The 18640-nt window shown below is 44.9% G+C and overlaps 2 protein-coding genes across 2 annotated transcripts in view; one reads left to right on the top strand and one right to left on the bottom strand.

Annotated features, from left to right (window-relative positions):
- LOC146197299 (uncharacterized) overlaps positions 1–11117 on the top strand; it is a 49198-nt gene extending 38081 nt beyond the window's left edge. Inside the window, exons 9-15 of the mRNA XM_084597162.1 lie at positions 3406–3457; positions 5158–5225; positions 7300–7403; positions 8488–8547; positions 8733–8840; positions 9946–9977; positions 10882–11117. Of these exons, the coding sequence (XP_084453288.1) occupies positions 3406–3457; positions 5158–5225; positions 7300–7403; positions 8488–8547; positions 8733–8840; positions 9946–9977; positions 10882–11008 (551 nt within the window). The 3' untranslated portion in view covers positions 11009–11117. The remainder of the gene's footprint in view (positions 1–3405; positions 3458–5157; positions 5226–7299; positions 7404–8487; positions 8548–8732; positions 8841–9945; positions 9978–10881) is intronic.
- A 1816-nt stretch (positions 11118–12933) lies between these two features.
- The window catches only part of LOC146197298 (centrosomal protein of 104 kDa), a 45917-nt gene continuing 40210 nt past the window's right edge, over positions 12934–18640 (bottom strand). Inside the window, exons 21-23 of the mRNA XM_084597161.1 lie at positions 16606–16744; positions 15200–15349; positions 12934–14193 (exon numbers count right to left, since the gene is read on the bottom strand). Of these exons, the coding sequence (XP_084453287.1) occupies positions 13997–14193; positions 15200–15349; positions 16606–16744 (486 nt within the window). The 3' untranslated portion in view covers positions 12934–13996. The remainder of the gene's footprint in view (positions 14194–15199; positions 15350–16605; positions 16745–18640) is intronic.

The raw sequence follows: 18640 nt of genomic DNA, 5'->3' as shown, positions 1-18640 counted from the left end.
ACTCACGACGGATGATGCAATGCAGCCGGAATGCCCATAGGGTTGGCTTCGCGGCGCTACACGGTTGCTTGGCGGTGAAAGAAAAGGAACGCGGAACTCTAGCAAAGCCTAAATAGTAATTCTAGGCGTCTCCTAGCCACCGAAGCGGCGAGCGACGAGTACGACGATGCCTGCAGAACAAATACCCTTCTTTGCAAGAGGGCCCCCCCAACAACCGCCGCATGCACGGAATCAGAAAAAAAAAAGCTCAACATTTTACGAGTTCACGAAACAATAAGGTTGTAGAACGTACCGGTGTCGACAAAAGTAAACGGAGCACGCAGTATCCGTCTACCAGTTTTCACGCGTTGCATAATTAAAACTGGCACTCATGGTATGTGCGAACGGACTGTAGACGTCAGTGCACTTTCACTTGGACAAAAAAAAAAAAAAAAATATATATATATATATATATAATATAATTTAAAGGAACGAACAAATAATAATAATAATAAATCCCCAACGAGTCTACGAGTCGAAGGTAAACGTTGGGGATTTATTGTTATTATTATTATTGTTACGTTATTTGTTGATATAACCAAGTATAGAGTCTTATGGTGATTTTAAAGAGAACGAATAATAAATGAAAAGCAGAAGAAAAAAAAAAACAAAGCACCGTTGGTGGGAGTAGAACCCACGACCTCCGAATGTCGCGTCTATATATATATATATATATATATATATATATATATATATATATATATATATATATATATATACAATGATAATAAAAAATTGGCATTTACACTTATAAGGGATCTGATATGGCCAACGTCAGTTCAAGTATGTGCAGTTATACATGCAGAGATGAAATGTGTGAACTCACATGCTACGCACGGTTGGATGTGTTGATAAATATAATACATCTGGGAGCAGCGTATTCCCTTGATGACAATGAGACACGATGCCATGGTGATGTCCCACGATTTCTCATTGCATAGCGCATATATCTGCTTGCCATGTTGGAGGCTAGCTCACGACAGGGTTTCCAACCGATGACTTATGTACGGTTATTGGCTCACCTTTCTCCTACCTTCTTATCACAATATCAAATTAAATTTTCTTTTTGAGGAAAGAGAAGGAGCGGTATCTGTCACCTCTCAGAGGGCGCTTAAACCACACCGCGAGGGAAGGAAGGAAGGTGGAAGGGCCGGAATGAAGAAAGAGTAAGAGGTGACGCATTGGAGGGCTGCGGAATAATTTCGACCCCCCGGGGATCATAAACGCCCACTGACATCGCACAGCACATAGACGCCTTTTGTGCTTCGCCTCCATCAAAACGTCACCAGGTTCGAACCCGGGTATGCAACCGTTTGTTGCTCTGCAGATTCAGGTCGGTGCCTTACGTCTTCGCCTTACGCATACAAACGGCGTATGAACTCACAATGAGACGTTCATGATTTCGTCTCCTTATTCCTTAAACACTCTTTTTTAAAGTTCCAATGAATGGAACGTCGTAGAATAATGTTGCTACTTAGTGCCAGCTGCTGGGTGAACGGAACAATCCGTTGATCTATCGCATAATGTCTTCGTCGACATATTCAGTGCGTTTGATAGAGGGCACAGCTAGCTATTGTGTCAGTGGCTTCCGACGTCTGTTAAATAGTTTTGATAACCCGTTCACAGGAATACAAATCTTTCTGAAAACTAATTGTTACCATTGCCTTTTAGAACTTTCCGCCTGGTAATGAAGCTTCTAAAGAGACTTAAGCCATCTATAATAACTGTTCTGTCGCGTCGCGTGAACAGGGAAGTGTAACTTTTCTAATTTATAAACATCGGCGTCAGCCAACACCTACACGGCACTGGGCAGGCCTTCGACACTCACCTTTTGTCTTTTAAAAGATGCAAGATAGTACAACTGGCAAGTTAATTGTTATATATTTAATTCTCTAGCTGCAAAAATAAGTTTGTACATTGGTGTCAATCAGTACGTGCTAAAGAAACAACCCCATCTAAGGCTGCTGCGATCCCAATTCGAGGATCATCATCACGCACTTCTCAAATGCATGTGATCATAACTTGAGTAGGAATATCTCCCTCGCAGCCAGTTCAATTCAAAGACGGACTTGTTTTGGCTGTAGGAAGAAGGAAAAGAAAATGCACGGGCCTGCTACTGGCTCTGTAGCTGAGCCACCTCCGCTGCCTCGTGCGGACAGAAGAGAGAAAGCAGGGAAGAAAGAAAAAGAAGAGGGAGAGAAAGACGTTCGCCGCAAAAGCCGTCGTCCACCTCCTAATGGTGGCGGGTGCAATGACGTCCTACAATACATAAAAATTCGGTCGCAGCCTATAGTCCCCGCCGCAAGCGGTGTTGACCTACCAGTCCCAGCCCCGTAGGGCCAGGACCAGCCACCCTTCACCACTACCCCCACTGCCACTGATCCAGCACCTAAAATAATCATTTGCGCTCCTGGCACCAGGGCTTACGAGGTAATGAGGCCGCTGACGCGGCTGCCCGAGCGCTTACTCACCTGGCCTCTCACCACAGCTCTTCTGCTTCAGAGATAAACTAAGACGCGGTTTAGGGAAATCATAAAACGTTAAGCGACGACCACCCTCTTTTCCCGGCTCCTGCATAAGGGCTGAGTTAGATGGAGGACCGAACTTTAAGGCACTTGTAAACAGTTACTCTACTTTGTCCTGCAATCATCAAACATTACGATCCTAACACAGACGGCCAATGCCCGCACTGTGGGGAGACCTGTGATATCTTCTACATGATGTGGGCATGTACTCAGAATTTCCACCTTCCCCTTTCCCCTACCTCTTCCCGAGAGGCATGGAAGACTGCTCTCCTCAACTTCTATCCTCTGGAGTCTCAACGGACTCTGAAGAAACGGGCGCCAGACCGGGCCTTGTCCGGCGGTGTCGCTGACTTGGGACGCGACCATGTAGCGGGGCCACTCTGCAGCTCCCAGACTCTATTACATCAATAAAAGTTTTCAACACCACCACTTAGGTGTGGTGGGGTTAACACTGCGCCAGGCATTAAGGCTTGGCGTCGCTCCCCTCCTACCTCTCTCGAACTGAAGGGCGCGTACGCGCACTTGCTATACTGGTGCTAAACCCGCCGTCTGGCCGTCAGCGCCCGCCACGCTTCTCCCCAGTAGACTCGACGGGCAGCCGCCAGGAGAGGCGCGGCGCTGGCGTCGTGCGCCGAAACTTGAGCTTAGGTTCCCTATCAGAGGACGTGTTAATGGTCGCGAAAATAGAAGAAAATAGGCATGGGCACAGTCCGAGCTCAGAGTAATCACCTGTAATGCTTGCTTCCTCTTCTCTCATGATTGTTTTGAAAGTGCAAATCTGTCGCGTGTTTCGCTAGACTCGGTTCAGCTCAAGCTCACTTCTTCAATTTTCCCTCCCTAGATGTCCCCTTTGGAACGTTCCGGCCCCACTTCTTCAGGGATAGCACGGTTTAGTAAGTACCTCTTTGAATGCAACATCGATGTCGGTGTATTCTTGTGTGCACGGGATCGGTGCATGCATGTGTGCAAAGGGAGGAGCTTGAGCTAAGGTATGGCTGTATAATTTACTTTCAGGATACGTGCAGATTGTAACTGTATGAAAAAAAAAACGCATTTAGCTTCTGCTTCGCAAGGTGATATTCATTTAATACATGTTTGGTTCTTAGTTTAGTTCCTACATGCATGATGTAAATTTCAAGATTAAAGTTTCTGTTCCAGCTATTTCATGGTCACTTCAAAATAACAAATTCACAAAACTTACATCTTCCCTATCAAACACTAATATATAACTAATCATAGTAAAATAATCAGTCAGTTACTAAGCCGTGTAAATATCCACAAGTACTCCGTTTCTTCATGCCATTTTCTATTAGAATAAATTACACCAAGATGCGATTATTTGTACATCCGTGATTTTTTTGTTAATTATATTAAGAACATTGACTTTTCTATTTAATCTTCTCCTATTTTGTTTGTGCCTGGAATAGAGAACATCCGTGTGTTTTTATGTTGACCACATGAACGCATCGTAAACACTCCTCCATGGGCTTCAAATAGACTGCATTATGTTGAAATGAATAAATAATGAAATGAATAGCTGAAATTGGTTACGTGCCATAAGGCCCAACAGATGTTCACTTCACAGTTTCAACCTTAATAACTCTGCAAATGCGCGCTTCAAGCCAGAAGAAATTATTAATCGCCTTCTAATCGCCATCCAAGATGACGATAATCACAATCGCTGGCGGCTCTCTTCGATGAAATGTGCGACTGATAGGCTCAGTGCTCTTTCTTTTTCTTTCTCAATACGAGCCTTGCTTGAGCCTGTCATTCTGTACGCCTGTCATTCTGTGTGCTCAGATGGCGCTTCGCGCAAGTGGATATTACTTGCCTGCTTCTTGTTCATCCACTTAAATCAATTATTTTCTCTAGCAGGCGCATTTTTGCATCTTCCCCCAGAGTACGCGATGTATAGCGGAAAGCGAAAATCCCTAGATTAGCAGATTAGATTAGCTTAGCCGTCAGAGCTTGGAAAGAGTTGTTAATTAGAGCAGTAAGCTGGGCTATTTGATGTAAGTTCATCGCGTGAATAGAGCAACCGCGCTAAAAATGAAGACAGATACGGGAAACAGGAAAAGAAAAACACGGAAAACACGGAAAACGCGGAAAACACGGAAAAACACGGAAAGTAGGATGCGCGCAGACTCGCGCAGACTATTTGTTCACAGTGTATATATGTTTTTCATTAAGTAAATTTCAGTTGCGAGTCTGCGCACGCCCTGTCTTTTTCCTTAACTTTTGTCCGTGTTTTTAGCACATTTGTTCTGTTCATACCTGTGAATTATTAGCTGCAGAAAAAGCTAACAATATCTAAAGCGCGATATAATCGCATTGTTGTGATGAATTAGGCAGAACGCCCAGGTGTGGTGTGGAAAGTTTTTGGTTAGTTTTTGCATGCACGTCACCGTGTACATCTCATCGGAGCCATATTGAGACTGCGATTTTCGAACTAATATCTGCGCCACTGGTACTTCAGCTATGCCAAAGCTTGGCTGATTAAAAGTTCGACCACCACATACAAGTGAAGGACATATCTTCCGTTGTGTACACTGCTTTTTTTATTTGCTCACTCGGTCCTGACTTGCTTTTTCAGCATGGGTAATTATGCTACGTTTGGGTATTACGGATCAATGAACCTCCTCAAGTTGCTGGACCACGCGGGTAAGCTCGCGCTCTATTTTCTCAGCAGATTCAGTATCTGCATATTATCAAAATATCTGCATTTAGACGTTGCGTTCAATACAGCGATATTTTCACACATGTGTTAGCAACTTCTTGCGAAATTTGAAGACTAAAATTGTTGAAGCGATCGGTCCTAAATTGCCCGAAGCCCGTTATTGCAAATTACCGATTCAACATTCCGGTTCGGGTGGCCATATCATAGAACTGAATGCTGGTTTGTCAATTAGTGTTTTCTTCAATCTGAAGGAGCTTTCCTTTGACCAGTCTAGTGGGCAGATAGGTAGCGAAGCCATATAATTGGCAAGAGTACATAAACAATGCGCGTAAGCGGCCAGCTTGCATCTCGGCTACAGGACACCAGCCAAAATAAGCTTCGTTACAGAGCGCTGAAACAGCGCACGCTGTCGGAGTCCGAAGTCTCGTTACGTCGAACAGGTACAGAACCATTAGGCAAGTTCTTATTTCTAGGTGAACTTTAATAATACGCCGTGAATTTCATAAGACTTAAGGCGAAAGCCTTTAATGGCTCATGCTGTCGTGGACAAAGTGTGTCCCTCTTTTGGGGCATTCTGATCGGCCGAGGCAGGATGCCTCCCTGCCATCTGCAATGCCACATTTGAACGCACGCCAAGGAACGCCACGAGACAGGGGCGATGGTGTACCGTCCAAACACACTTGCCGGAAAAGTGCGTTCGATACTGCGCCGTTCCTTTCCTGTAAACCAAATATAAGGCGAAAACCATTAATGGCTCATACTGTCGTGGACAAAGTGTGTCCCACTTTTGCGGCGGCTGTCGCGTGGCGTTCCTTGACGCGCGTTCAAGGGTAGGATCGCAGATGGCAGAAACACTAGACAAGATGAGACGTCTGGAGGAAAGGCGCAGTATCTGTTACACTTTCTCCGACAAGTGTGCGTTTGGATGGTACGCCATCGCTCCTGTCGCGTGGCGTTCCTTGGCGCGCGTTCAAGTGTGGGATTGCAAATGACAGGAACGCTAGACAAGATGAAACTTCTCAGGCTTTCGCCTTTCACTACTTTAGTCGCTGAAGACCCTCGTAATTTTTTTTTCTTTCCCTCTAACGCTTTTTTAAAATACGCATAGATCGTTTTTATGGCCCCGCCGGGGTGGTGCAGTGGTAAGACGCCCGACTACTGTGCCGGAGTACCCGGGTTCGAACCCGACCTCGGCGGCTGTGTTTCGATGGAGGCGAAACGAAGAGGCGTCCGTGTGCAGTGCGATGTCAGCGCACGTTAAAGATCCCCAGGTGGTCGAAATTACTCCGTAGCCCTCCACTACGGCTCCTCTTTCTCTCTTTCCACTTTCACTCCCATCTTCCTCCCTTCCCTTACGGCGCGTTTGCGGTGTCCACAGAAAACAAGTGCGGAATTCGCGGAAGGAGGCGTTGAACGCCTTTCTCGGACACGCCACTGCGTGGAAACGCCCTAAAGTGCGCTGACTAGATTGCTTGTCTCTGAAGTATGGATGATAACGCTGCCATGGACCACCCGTGGAGCGCCATCGACGTACTCTATAGCGTAAATGTCGTTCCCATAGTTTTGACGTTAGCTTATTTGCGGTTGATAGCGCCCCTGAAACACGTGCGGCACGAGCTGATTGAACCACGTACATTTTGAACAGAAAATGCTGACTGACGATTTAACATGTTTTCACTTGGCTCTCATTCCAAGCTCGAGTTTCCTCTAACCGCTGTGTGTCTGAAATGACCTTAAATGTTCTTGTTTGATTTATGCATTTTGACCTGCTTGTTAATTTACGTATTACGTAAAGAAAAAGTTCCTGAGATTTGTGCCGTGAGCAGATTTTGTACGAAATTTTGCATTTTGCTTGCGCTTTTTCATAATTCACGCTCAAACAAATCAGATGTGCCAATACAGCGTGCATTAAGTGGTAGTCCTTTCAAAGCAATGCTGTAAATTGTTTGTTTGTTTGTCCTTTTGTGTTGCATCTTTGCCCTTTTATTCAGTGCATGATTACTTGGCAAAGCAACGGCAATATACTACTGGCCTGCTCGTTGGGGAAAATCTTTGCAGGCGGTTACACCAAGGCAGGCTACCAGCATCCTGTCCTCTGGACTGGCACGTATGCAATGGGCAAGATGGCTTGGCAGTACAGGTGTCTGAACGAAGCGAAAGTGGTTAGCGTGTTTTCCCTATCTCAGTACGCGACTCTGTGTATGTCTCGCAACTCGAGCCCAACTACGTACCGTTTGTGACACCGGCGATGCAAGCAAACTGCGTAATTCATATCTCACTTGAAATTTTTCAATTGCGTAACTGAGCTCCAGCCAGATGCCACAGGTCATGTTCATTATTACTTCTGGCAGAGAAAGTTGCATGATGCTGATTCACATTGTCTTCAGGTGTTTTTATGGAAACAGCGAGACCTCAGCAATCCAGTAAAGAAAAATTAAAAGCTTGTGCTGAAGTTCAAGCGGTTAATTTTTAGCCTTTTTGTTTCTTTTGCATTTCCTTTTATACCTGTATTTCAAGAACGCCATGACTAACGCTGTGTGAGTAGACATATATGTGACCTGGTTTTACCAGCCCCATTCTTTTTTGTTGCATTTGTTTTTATGCCTGTAACCACTCCCTTCTCTTATCCCTACGGCACTGAGGCTACAGAAACAAATAAATAAGTTATTAGACAAAATGTATTCATGTGATTGCACCATTCAGACAGGGCGCTGGCTGAAGCGCGGTCATCAGCACCGCCTCTAAGGCAAAATTATTTCCCAATTTTCCTCAAAAAAAAAAATGCATTTGCCTGGAGAAATCATGGAAAATTGAGATAAATCGCATGGCATGATTTCTCCGACAGAACTTTTTTCGGCAGAAACTACCACAATAGATTTCTGGGGTGCTAGAGTTATGGTTTTAGATACTTCTGGTCAGGCCTTACTGTTAACCCTTCAATGACTGCTCAGACGATAGCATATGTCGCACGGCTTCCCAAGTATGCTTTTTTCTGAGCGCAGCGTGCCTAATTAATTGTCATCGGCACTACGTACTGCTTAACTCGCAGGGTCCTATGGATCTCTTATTCTATTGCTTGGACAATGTTAAACATATTGTACAGTTAACTTTAACCTGACTCAAGTCCAGTATGCTATATACAAGTCTTCCTTTACATGAACGTTGTACAAAGCGATCAGTGTGGTCAACCGCCGTTTCTATGACCGGTAATCGCATTAACGCTTCACTTTCACTTCCTCTGCGCAGAACAACACAGACGCACGCCTGGTGGCAAAGGGTTCGAGGCCACTCTCTCCAGGGTTTCGGGTTCGTATGCGTCTTGGTTTTGCATGTACACGTCGCCGCTGTCATCAAGTGTTCAGTTATCTCACTGCCCTAGACGGAGCTAGACGTGCAGAACGTGCCACGCTAGTAAATACAAAGCTTCGATGGTGGCATAATTTAAGCAACGTACTTAGCTGCTGCTATTCTTGCGCCTACTCGATTCACAGTTCTTCCGGCGAGAAGCACTGATCAGGGCCTACCCGCGACCAGAGTACAGACTCGACACGGACGCGAAGGCCGACATGGAGCAGATCTACCTCACCACCGTCATGCGGGTGCGTACAGAAACCCTTCGTGTCCTCACCGATTCCACCTTCCCTCTTTTCTCTTTCTCTCTCTATCTGGTCACAAAGCGGTCACAGTGTATGTTTGTTTCGTGAGATGCCTGATTTTTTTTTTTACACATTGGCAAATATCGTAAGGACACCACGTTTTACGCTTCTTACTTCTTCTTTCACTAAGAAACTACCGTTGAAGGCACGCAGCTGTTGCAGTCGTGATGTCTAGTCCCGAAGCTGTTGCATCATGCTAGTAACTAGAGGGGTACTGGAATAAGCTGAGACAAATGGCCCAACTTGCATGCTGTCCTTGGCATTCAACAAGTCGGCAGTACATTTACATGTCAAGGATTCAGACGTTATGCTTATAAAACTCTCTAGCACATGGGCGCGGGCAGGTATTCGGCAAAGTACACAAGTGCCAAACACGGCGCGTAAAGAACCCCAAGTGGTCGAAACATTGGGAGCCCTCCACTACAGCGTCTCTCATAGCGTCAATTGCTTTGTGACGTTAAACCTCGTAAACCACGCCAACCAACCAACCTATCTGCCAAAAAGCGTGATTTATCAACTGATAAAATTCAGGTAATCAGCAATTTCATGTGCAGTTATTAGGTTAGTTTATATATTTTTTAGAAAGATAAAGCAAGTAACATACTGCTCGTTCACCTGCGCTCCCGCTTGTATTATACGTTTAGTTTTTTCTTCCTGAGTTGCAGCTAATCTTTTTTATATTTAAGCTCGTTGTTTTTATCCTATAGGGCTAGCAGGTTTGCCACCGATATTTTCCTTTTCTTTTTTCGCCTTTGGGCGAAATACCCACAATAACCAGTACAATACCCAGAGTGCGCGCAATCGTTTCCCGCTAATCTATCCAGATTCTCCCAGTTGTCAGCGGACAGATTGCTGATGACTCACATTAGTCAATACACAACTCTTTTAAGCTCAGTATGAGTCATGCCCCATACTTGCTTTGCATGGACTTAAGTGAGGAAGGACCGGCTCAGTTGTAAGTTCAGCGGTTTTCGTGCATACGCTTTGTGATTCGCCTCCTTTGTCTAAGGCTCTGACTTCCATGCATTTCTTTTTCTTTCTTTTGCAGTCCTACTGCCGCTACCCAAAGATGAAAGAAAGGTGCGTTTCACCGCCAGCAACACTTTACTTAACGTGTTAACAACCAGGGCCAAGATTGGCGCTCATGCGTGCAAAGAAGCTAATCCTAATTACAAGTCGAAGTTTGTCGCCTGCAGCGCCAAGTCGTACCTGTTAAGACAATTCCGAGGGCCTGAACTGTATGCTTGTAGAGCGGTACATGCGAGTGCAGGCACTCATACTGAAGTCAGCTTGTTAACAATGAGACACTTTTGTTTTCCTACATTTTGTGCATTTTTATTTTGAAATCGACATTAAAAAATATTCCTACAAATTAATCAAACCTTTAACGATCGATGGCACATCTATGAGGAGCATATCAACTCGATTTTGTATTCATTTGCGCCTTAGTGGCGCCACTGTGTCTTCTAAACACAATAACACTTCTTTTGAAGGAACGCCGTCAGGGGGCCTGCATAATGTATGTTGTCGTTCAGGGCGAGTAGCACTGCACTAATGCTCAGATTCGTTGTCGGCAACATGCATGTGTTCTGGGCACGTAAAAGTGAAATATTTACTGTCATACTCGCTGAAGCGAGACAAATTTCGCTTCTGTAATTGCTGCAGCGCTCCATAACATATTGCATTTCTTGTGGCCTAACTGAATTGTACCGTCTTTGCCAAAAGTAACCAGGCTGCGGGTTTCGCTTCTAAGTCGAGTAGTGGAGAATTCGTACCACTTCTGAAGCTGTAAATCTGTGCAAAGTAAAGGTGAGCTCCTGCCTTCACTTAATAACAAGTTTTTATCCTCTAAGAAGCAATGTTGGGGGGGGGGGGGGGCTTTAGAATATAAGCGAGAAGCAAAACATGCAGCCTGGTTACTTTTGGCAAAGACGGTACTTGGAGTGGCGTCGAAACTGACAGCCCTTCGTTTTTCTCCCTACAGCGTCAACAAGATGTTCTTGAACGACATGTACTACCAAAAGGCTTACTGCAGCGAAACAGGCGGCAAGATGAAAAGGGATGCGGACAAGCTGTGCTATATCTGGCACAGCACCAGAAGAGAATATTGAGGCAGCGCAGAACGACGACAACCGCACACACTCACCGGCTCATTAAAGAACGCCATGGCCATAAACATGACATGATTTCCCTTCTTAGACCCTCTCTCAGAGACTGAAGACGCTGTATGAGCATGTCACTACTGGTTATAGTTAAGTGATTGAGACTGTATGTGCGACTCTGGTTTCTGACCTCTCAATTGGTGAGAGACCAAAGGCAAGCTGCAGTCTAGTCGAGTACCTGTCAGTCTTGTATGAGTGTCTTCTGTGTGCTTAGTAATACAGCGTTATGCCTCACTCAACCAAGTCAACTAAAGGTACTGTGTGTGCATTCGCATCATGTACCGGGATTATTTATGACCGAGGTTAATGCGAGATTCAGTAGAAACTTATTAGGATGAGAATGCGAAAGTATACGTTAGTTCACGTTTTTCATTGTAAAGTGCCAAGTCATTCCAGTTTCATAACGGGCCTCAGTCATGCCATGACTTATACGTGATGTTTGTACAACTTCTAGAGCCTACCTTAAGTTACTCTGTAGAGTGGTCAGTCACACTACTCTCGACCACTCAGTGTCAGCTCATATCATCTCCGAACTGCCACTTGTCATGGACATACTATTTCCCACCATTAGAGCTTTCCATTTGTTTCACCATTTGGTGACAGGTGACTAGCAGGTAGTTCTGCGATTACACTCTGAGTGATGCGCAGTCTCCATTTTAATTGGGATTTCTATCACTTCCACATTACTCATCTTATTGAGATAGGCAGCCACAGTCCACTCCGCCGAAAACCCGTTGTCTGTCCGTGACTCTCTGTCCGCTCCTCTTTACGAGCATGGCACTTCACGGGCGTACCTGCAACCAATGTCCACGGTCGCATACCGCTTGTCAGAGGCAGGCTCGGGATTTTCGAGCCACAGACGCCAGTGGAGCCGGATTTTCTGACAATGGGGCTTTAAGGCTTTCACCTCAATACGGACGCTACTCGAACATCGTCGCAACTCGCTGTCTCTAAACAGGTGTCGCAGCATTTGTGAATGGAGAACAACATAGCTTTACACAGCCAGCAAAATTTCAGGAAGATTCTGCAAGTGTAACATCATCGTTATGTACGTATGCGATGTTCACGAACTTAGCAGCGGCGAAATTTGCCAGGTAATGATCGCTCGCAAGCAAAATGGCCGTTCACGTAAAAAAGGCGCTCAGCCAAGAAGGTACTGCTGAGGAAAGCAATTCCTCTGCGTATTTCCTGTTCGAAAATGTCAGAAAAGAATGTCTGCTGCTTCGTACTCTGAGGGAGAGGAAACTTGTACTGCGGGGCGTCGCTGTGCAAAGGCTGGTAATTAAAAGCAAAAACGTGCAGGACATGTAAATCAAAGGAATTGCTTTCCTCTGATTGATCCCAAATCAAATTCGTCAGTGTAGTACTAGAAGACACGTGTACGCATTTAACAAAGCAGATGATAATACCAGATGATAATACCCACGAATACTACGACTTCCATGAATTGTTTACTGAGTGCTCCGCCAGCATTGATGAAATCTGGCTACAGTTCACGGCTCATATGCACGGCTTAAACCCGTAATATAGGAGCTATAACCCTCTTGCTTACAGAATTCTTTCTTGCTTAACCAACAATTAACCACAGCAAAGTCATTTATCACTTTTTCCATGTGAGTGTTTTCTTTTTGGTTGAATTCTGAGAACCTTTTGAGCGAAGCGTCGCTAAAAATTCTTGGAGAGCAAGCAGCCAGATTCAAAGCCGTGAGTCAGGTACGGAACCAGACGTTGGGGTGAGGTATTACGAACCGCAGGCAAGTAAGGAGAGGAAGTAAAACAGAAGGCTGGACCAGTTTGTTTGCCATTAATTAAGAAGAGGAACCCACGAAGCTAATTATTTATGCAAGCAGAAACAGTCACCAAGATTGCTTGTGTTATATGCCATTATCTTTATTTTGATGTTCGCATTCGATGTCGCCTGCAGCAACATTGTCCATGACTGCGGAATCTTCGAAACTTTCTCGTCAACTAGTAAGGCCGTGCCATTCATTTTTCTTCGTCGCAGAAACACTCTAACATGAAGGTTTATTTGCTTTGGTTTAGAAAGAAATAATCACTCCTAAAATATTATTGTAAACACCACGCCTGTAATTGAAGGCAGGCCTAGCACGATCATCTAACGCACTGTGTTGCGAAGCATAGAAACGACACTGAAAGTGCTCACTGAAGCGAACCACGCACGACGTGCGCGAACTAACGTGCAGGATAAAAGTTCCAGCCGTACACCACTGTTGCCAGAGACCAAGTAGAAAAACAATTCCGTCGTTCAGACGATGATTATAGCATGGTAATGGAAAATGGAAATGGTACATGTCGGTTATTCGTTGTTTTCTGCTGTCGGTACCCATAAGGCGGGCACGCGCTCATAGTTGTTGAAGACAAAGGGACTGAGTAGAGGACAAACAAGATTTCTCATGTTCGACAATTGAAAAATCTAAACTTCGATTCTTCCTCTCTGTCCTCCTTCGATTACTTCTAAGCAAAGCCTCCGCTCTTCCGCGTGCGTTTTTTGCACATTTTGTAACCCATCACGACAGCGATCAGAATGGGGAGGGCTGCAGGAGAAAGTGGCGGCGTTGCTACGGTTGGAGGGTGAGCTCTCATCATCTAGCTGATGAAAAGGTCTGCGAGAGATAAAGGAACATGTTCTCGTCGGGAGCAACCACGGCACAACTTGGCAGCCTTCCCGTTCCGGCTGTTGTCGCGGTGGGCTGCAAAAGGTTTACAAAGAGTGCACGTTCATGTTTCTTTTTTTCAACACGGCCGGGAATCGGCGCCGCTGGTCAAACAAACGCTTCTCTCTATAGTGGAGCTTCGCGTGGCTCCGCGGAAAAGTCACTGCGTCCGCTCCCTGATTCACTTAAACTATCGCCGTCTCCGGACTGCAACCTTGAAAAGCTCAGACGAAGTGGCAGCAGTCCAATGCTGCAGCACACATCACTGGGCCTTGGGCTCGTCGTCTTCGTCATTGGTCTGAGTGCCGGAGCTGCGCTTGGCGGGCGCCGGCTCCGACTTGCTGCGCGAGTGGTGCAATGTGTACTGGCGGTACTCTGGCGGCAGTGCGCCAAGGATCTTCAGTTTTCCCGCCATGCTGTCCGGCACCGTCACGCTGTACTCTGGTTCCCACACCGAGCCTGCGTGCATCGCGCAGAGGGCCACCATCGTTAAAGCGCAACGTCAGTCATCACAGAACAGCTTCTCTGTTAAGCAACGAAAAGTCGCCTAGTGCTTCGTTGCTACATGAGAGTATCGACACGTCAACAGTTGCGAATGAGCCCATTATGGCCGCTGGAATCTCATTTCACTCTGAGTCGCCGCTTTTGGCTGCTATGGTTGGCGCCACTTCTTCAAACTGTACGGCTTTCAGTATCACGTGGTTACTTTATCTACCAAGCCTGAAAAGAATGAGGAATTATAATTGCTTCGCATCGCTTTCCAGTAATAACCACTCCCTGTTTTATGTCACTGCGCTGTATTAACAACGTCGCTGTCTTTCCACTAAAGCCGGCTGCCGCAGAAGTTTTCTTCTGATGACTGCAGTTACGGCCCGTGCATACTTAAATCGTTTGGCATGAGTAATGCACAAAAACTGCCAAGTTGTAAGGCTGTGCTAAATACACTAAACTGAGTGAAACCTCTTGCAGTGCTGCTGCTTGTTTTATGTTTGGCTAAAGGCAGACCTGTCGCAAAGCCTAAATCATATCGTCTTTGTGAAAACTAGCGTTGCCACAACGATCGCACGAGCCTGCACGCGCTGGTTTCACATTGATTAAACACAATTCAGTACGGTCACATGGTCGAAAGGATGTTACTTGTCTACATAAATCGTCTCCATCGCCGGATTTAGTACAAGGGCTTTTGCGGTGAAAGAAATACTTTTCTGGTTTGTGTCCTCGACTGTCTACGGTGTCAAACGTCAAGAAGTGTGGAATGTTTGTTGTCAACTCAACTTTTGTATCCATACTAACCACAGCTGTAAAATGTGTATCTCGTATCGGTGCATCAAACATATGTGCAGCGTTTCACTTTCGCCTTTTCTTTTCACTAGCGAGAAATAAATGCCTGTCACTCAAACAGCACCGTTCAGATGCTGATTCTCCTCCGATCCGACTACAGGCCTCTCGGTACACATTCTCTCACCAGAGCGCCATCGAAAAAACTTGTTCCTCCGCCTCGGGTTAAAAGCGCAGCCCACTTCGCTCATGAGGTGCACCTTCCAGGCATCGTCACCAGGCGCGAAGTTCTGGTGGCACAGAGGACAGTGGTTGGCCTGGTGGGGAGGCTTCGCCACTGCAGCGATACACAGCAACGAATTAATAATTAAAAAGAACAAAACGCATCAGTTTAGTATGAAAGGGTACAGTTATCGGCACGACACAATGCTTCACACGTTAGGTACAGGCGGTCTTCGCCAGACGCTAAATCTGACATTTACCGAGTTTTCTAACTCGGTAACTATCATGCATGGCTAGAAGTCATATGAGAGCTGTTCTTTTGTGTACGTTTCCGCATTATGGTAGCCTTATGGTAGCTACATCTTTTGAAGCAGGGGAGTACAGAGTATGACATAAATGTGCATTATCAACGAAGACATCTAGACTGCGGTGCTTTTCCACACAAGCACAACTTTCTGTCAAAGGCGGTTCTTAAACCAAAGGTCCATAATTGGAACAGCGGCATCAGTGTCAACCAAAACATCCGTTTCAATATCGTCCACACAAACTGACACTTTGTTCTTTAGCATGACGGCATGCATGAAGAACTTTATGGTACACAAGAAAAAAAAAAACACTCAAATGCAGCCGGGAAAAGTGATGTACGTTCATCAAAAAGAATTTTGCACCGCAGCAATCAATTTGGTAAATTACAAGTACCTAGAAATTAGTCACTTATTCGTTATTGAAACATTCATTCGCAGCATCAGAAAGAGAAAATATTAACACATATTCATGATGTGGACACACCAAGCTCTTACCGAGGCTGCATATGATTTGAAAGCTTGAAAATTCCCTAAAGCGCCAAGAAAAACGCTTAAGCCATTTTGACATTTTAGAACACGTAAGCCATGAGTTTCTCGCAAATTAATTGCCATTAAAACGACATTACTTCACCATAGTAAACCCTACAAAAACGACTGTAGATTCTCCAAAGGATTACTAATGTAAGCAAGCACTGTTTTGACAAAGGAGGCAAAGCCGCGGCTCATAACAGGATGGCAGAGCTGTTGCACAAGCTTCAGATTGAGTTCCTTGCATAACGATGGTGCAGTGTGCTGAGCTAAAAAAAAAAAAAAAAAAGAACATAATTTTCGATGCTTGTTGTACTGCTTTCATCCTGGCTATATTGACTAGCAGCAAAATTTTTGATATTTCTAGCAAATATTTCATTTAAAGAATACTGAATGCAATTTGATGTCAGGTGCTTAGAAAAGTAATAATTCTGCTTCTTGTGCCATATCCTCTGCTGTTCTATGACACAGATGATGTAAGACACTTGTCAGTAATAGAGTCTGATTTAGAGCTTAGGTGCGGTGAGGTGCAACTTACGGACGCAGGTCTTCAGCTTGACATGACCATCGAAGCGAGTCTTGGCAATGGCTTCCTTGCAGCGAATGCAGAGCCTGTACTGACTGCGTGAGACGCACTCTTCCAGCAAGTGCCTTGTCAGTCCCGAAATCTCCACTACCTGTAGCGAGCGAAGATAGGTGTAAGAACTGTTTTAAAAACACATCAATTTACACAAACTTATAGTAATAGCTGTTCTGCTTAATACTGTGGATACATTTAGGAACCTCTTCACTCTTCTTTGCATTAAAGTTTTCTCTCTCTGTTTCGTTTCAAGGGTAGTTTTTCAGATGATCCAGTCGGGAATAACTCTCTTATTGCCGCCTAATGACACATGCCGCAGCAATTATTTTCAAGCAGTTATGCTGTCCCAAAAATCACGTAGCCAGACTTTCACGTACATCTTTCCTCGCGGTGTCTGCTTCCGTCACGAACTCCATCATCAGTAGCACAATCGTTTATTTAAACCTCATTTTAGTAGTTGGTCTAGAAGAATGTAAGGACGAACGGAGAAAACCCAAAGTACGCCTAGCTGACCATGCTCTACTGACGAGGTGGATGTCCCAAGATTGAATGGAAGAAGTCTGAGGAGGCATTACACAAGCGAGAGACGTAAAATGTTCGCGATGTCATACTAGTGTCATCCGACGCTACACAGCTTTTAGCACGCATATATAATAGGGCGAGAAAAACTCAACTAGAAAGATTCAAGAATATCGTCCACAGTAGACAACATATATTGACAACAGACATAGAAATAACAAAGATAAGAATTAAATGAGCACTTAAAGAGGTCAGTGACCACTGAGAGAAAGTTTTCAGGATTACTTATGGTAAAATCTTATTGGGGGAGTTTATTCAGTGACAGTGCAAATCCCAACACCCATTATACCGAAGATCAACCTAAAACCGGTGTCCAGACGCTTGCTGCACAAGAGGCAGAAGGGTAGATAGTAAAACCTGAGTCCACGCCCTAGAAAAACAACTATCTAAAGACAAGGAAGCGGTCTTAAATCGGGGCTTATGCTGAGCCCAGCAAGCTTATGACATGTGAGGCCGGCAATCAAAAGAAGCAAATCATCAGGTCTTCGGTGTATATCAAGAATCTTGCTGAAGCGGAATTATTACTGGCCCCAAATGTCGTTATCAAGATGATCAAGCCCAATGCACACAAACCGGTCGCATCCCCCTCTAGGACCATACTGTGACAGGCTTGAGCATCCTAGGCTATAAAGAAGAAATTTCTCACTATCACATAAAGAACTATACTTCGCGGACGCCTTAATAACGCTAACATATTTCCTAATATTAACATTTTTAAATATGATCGATTGGTCTCACAAGTACGCTGTCCTTGGTGCGGAACAATCTCCAAGGCCTATCATTTGCCGGAGGATTTGCAGGACAAACCAGAATAAACGCTAATAGCGCCGTATACCCAACACACGAGCAGTTGGCGGCGGCCCTGACCAGAGAAAACCTGGACCAGCAAGCCTGGATTGTCCAGCTAGTCCTCAACTCGGACCCCTGGTCTAATGAGACCGGCCACAAGCTTCTGCAAATTTTTCGTTTAGCTAAATAAAACTTCTCTCTCTCTTTTTCTCTCTCAATAGCCAAATATTTACGAGTAACGGCGAGGAAGGAAACGAATCTGCACGAGCAAAGGAAAAGAAAAAAAGCTTGCAAGAGCTACCATTTTTTGCGGGAACATGTACACGAGGGAAAAAAAGGCACTTTTGGTGTGGCGTATTATAAAATATTTTGCTAAAAATGTTAGCTTGAATATTACATCTCTCGTCCAGACCGGAAACGTTTACTCGATATCAGATGCGCTAGATTCCATAGCAATCGGAGTGTGCGAAACACGTTGCTTATTCTACAGCGCTCGAAACGGTTAGTATGAATTTGAGAACGATGCTTCCAAATGGGGACATACCCTAGTTTAGGCCCAACAAGAGATTTATAGGCAATGAGCTGAGTGTTGGTACAGAAGAATGTAAAGACGAACAGAAAAAAC

The sequence above is a fragment of the Amblyomma maculatum genome, chromosome 3, assembly GCF_055883805.1.
Source record: "Amblyomma maculatum isolate TAMU_Amacu chromosome 3, ASM5588380v1, whole genome shotgun sequence".
In the NCBI taxonomy this organism is placed as follows: Eukaryota; Metazoa; Arthropoda; class Arachnida; order Ixodida; family Ixodidae; genus Amblyomma; species Amblyomma maculatum.
The sequence above is the reverse complement of the archived record's forward strand: the minus strand, read 5'-3'. Positions and strand labels throughout refer to the sequence as shown.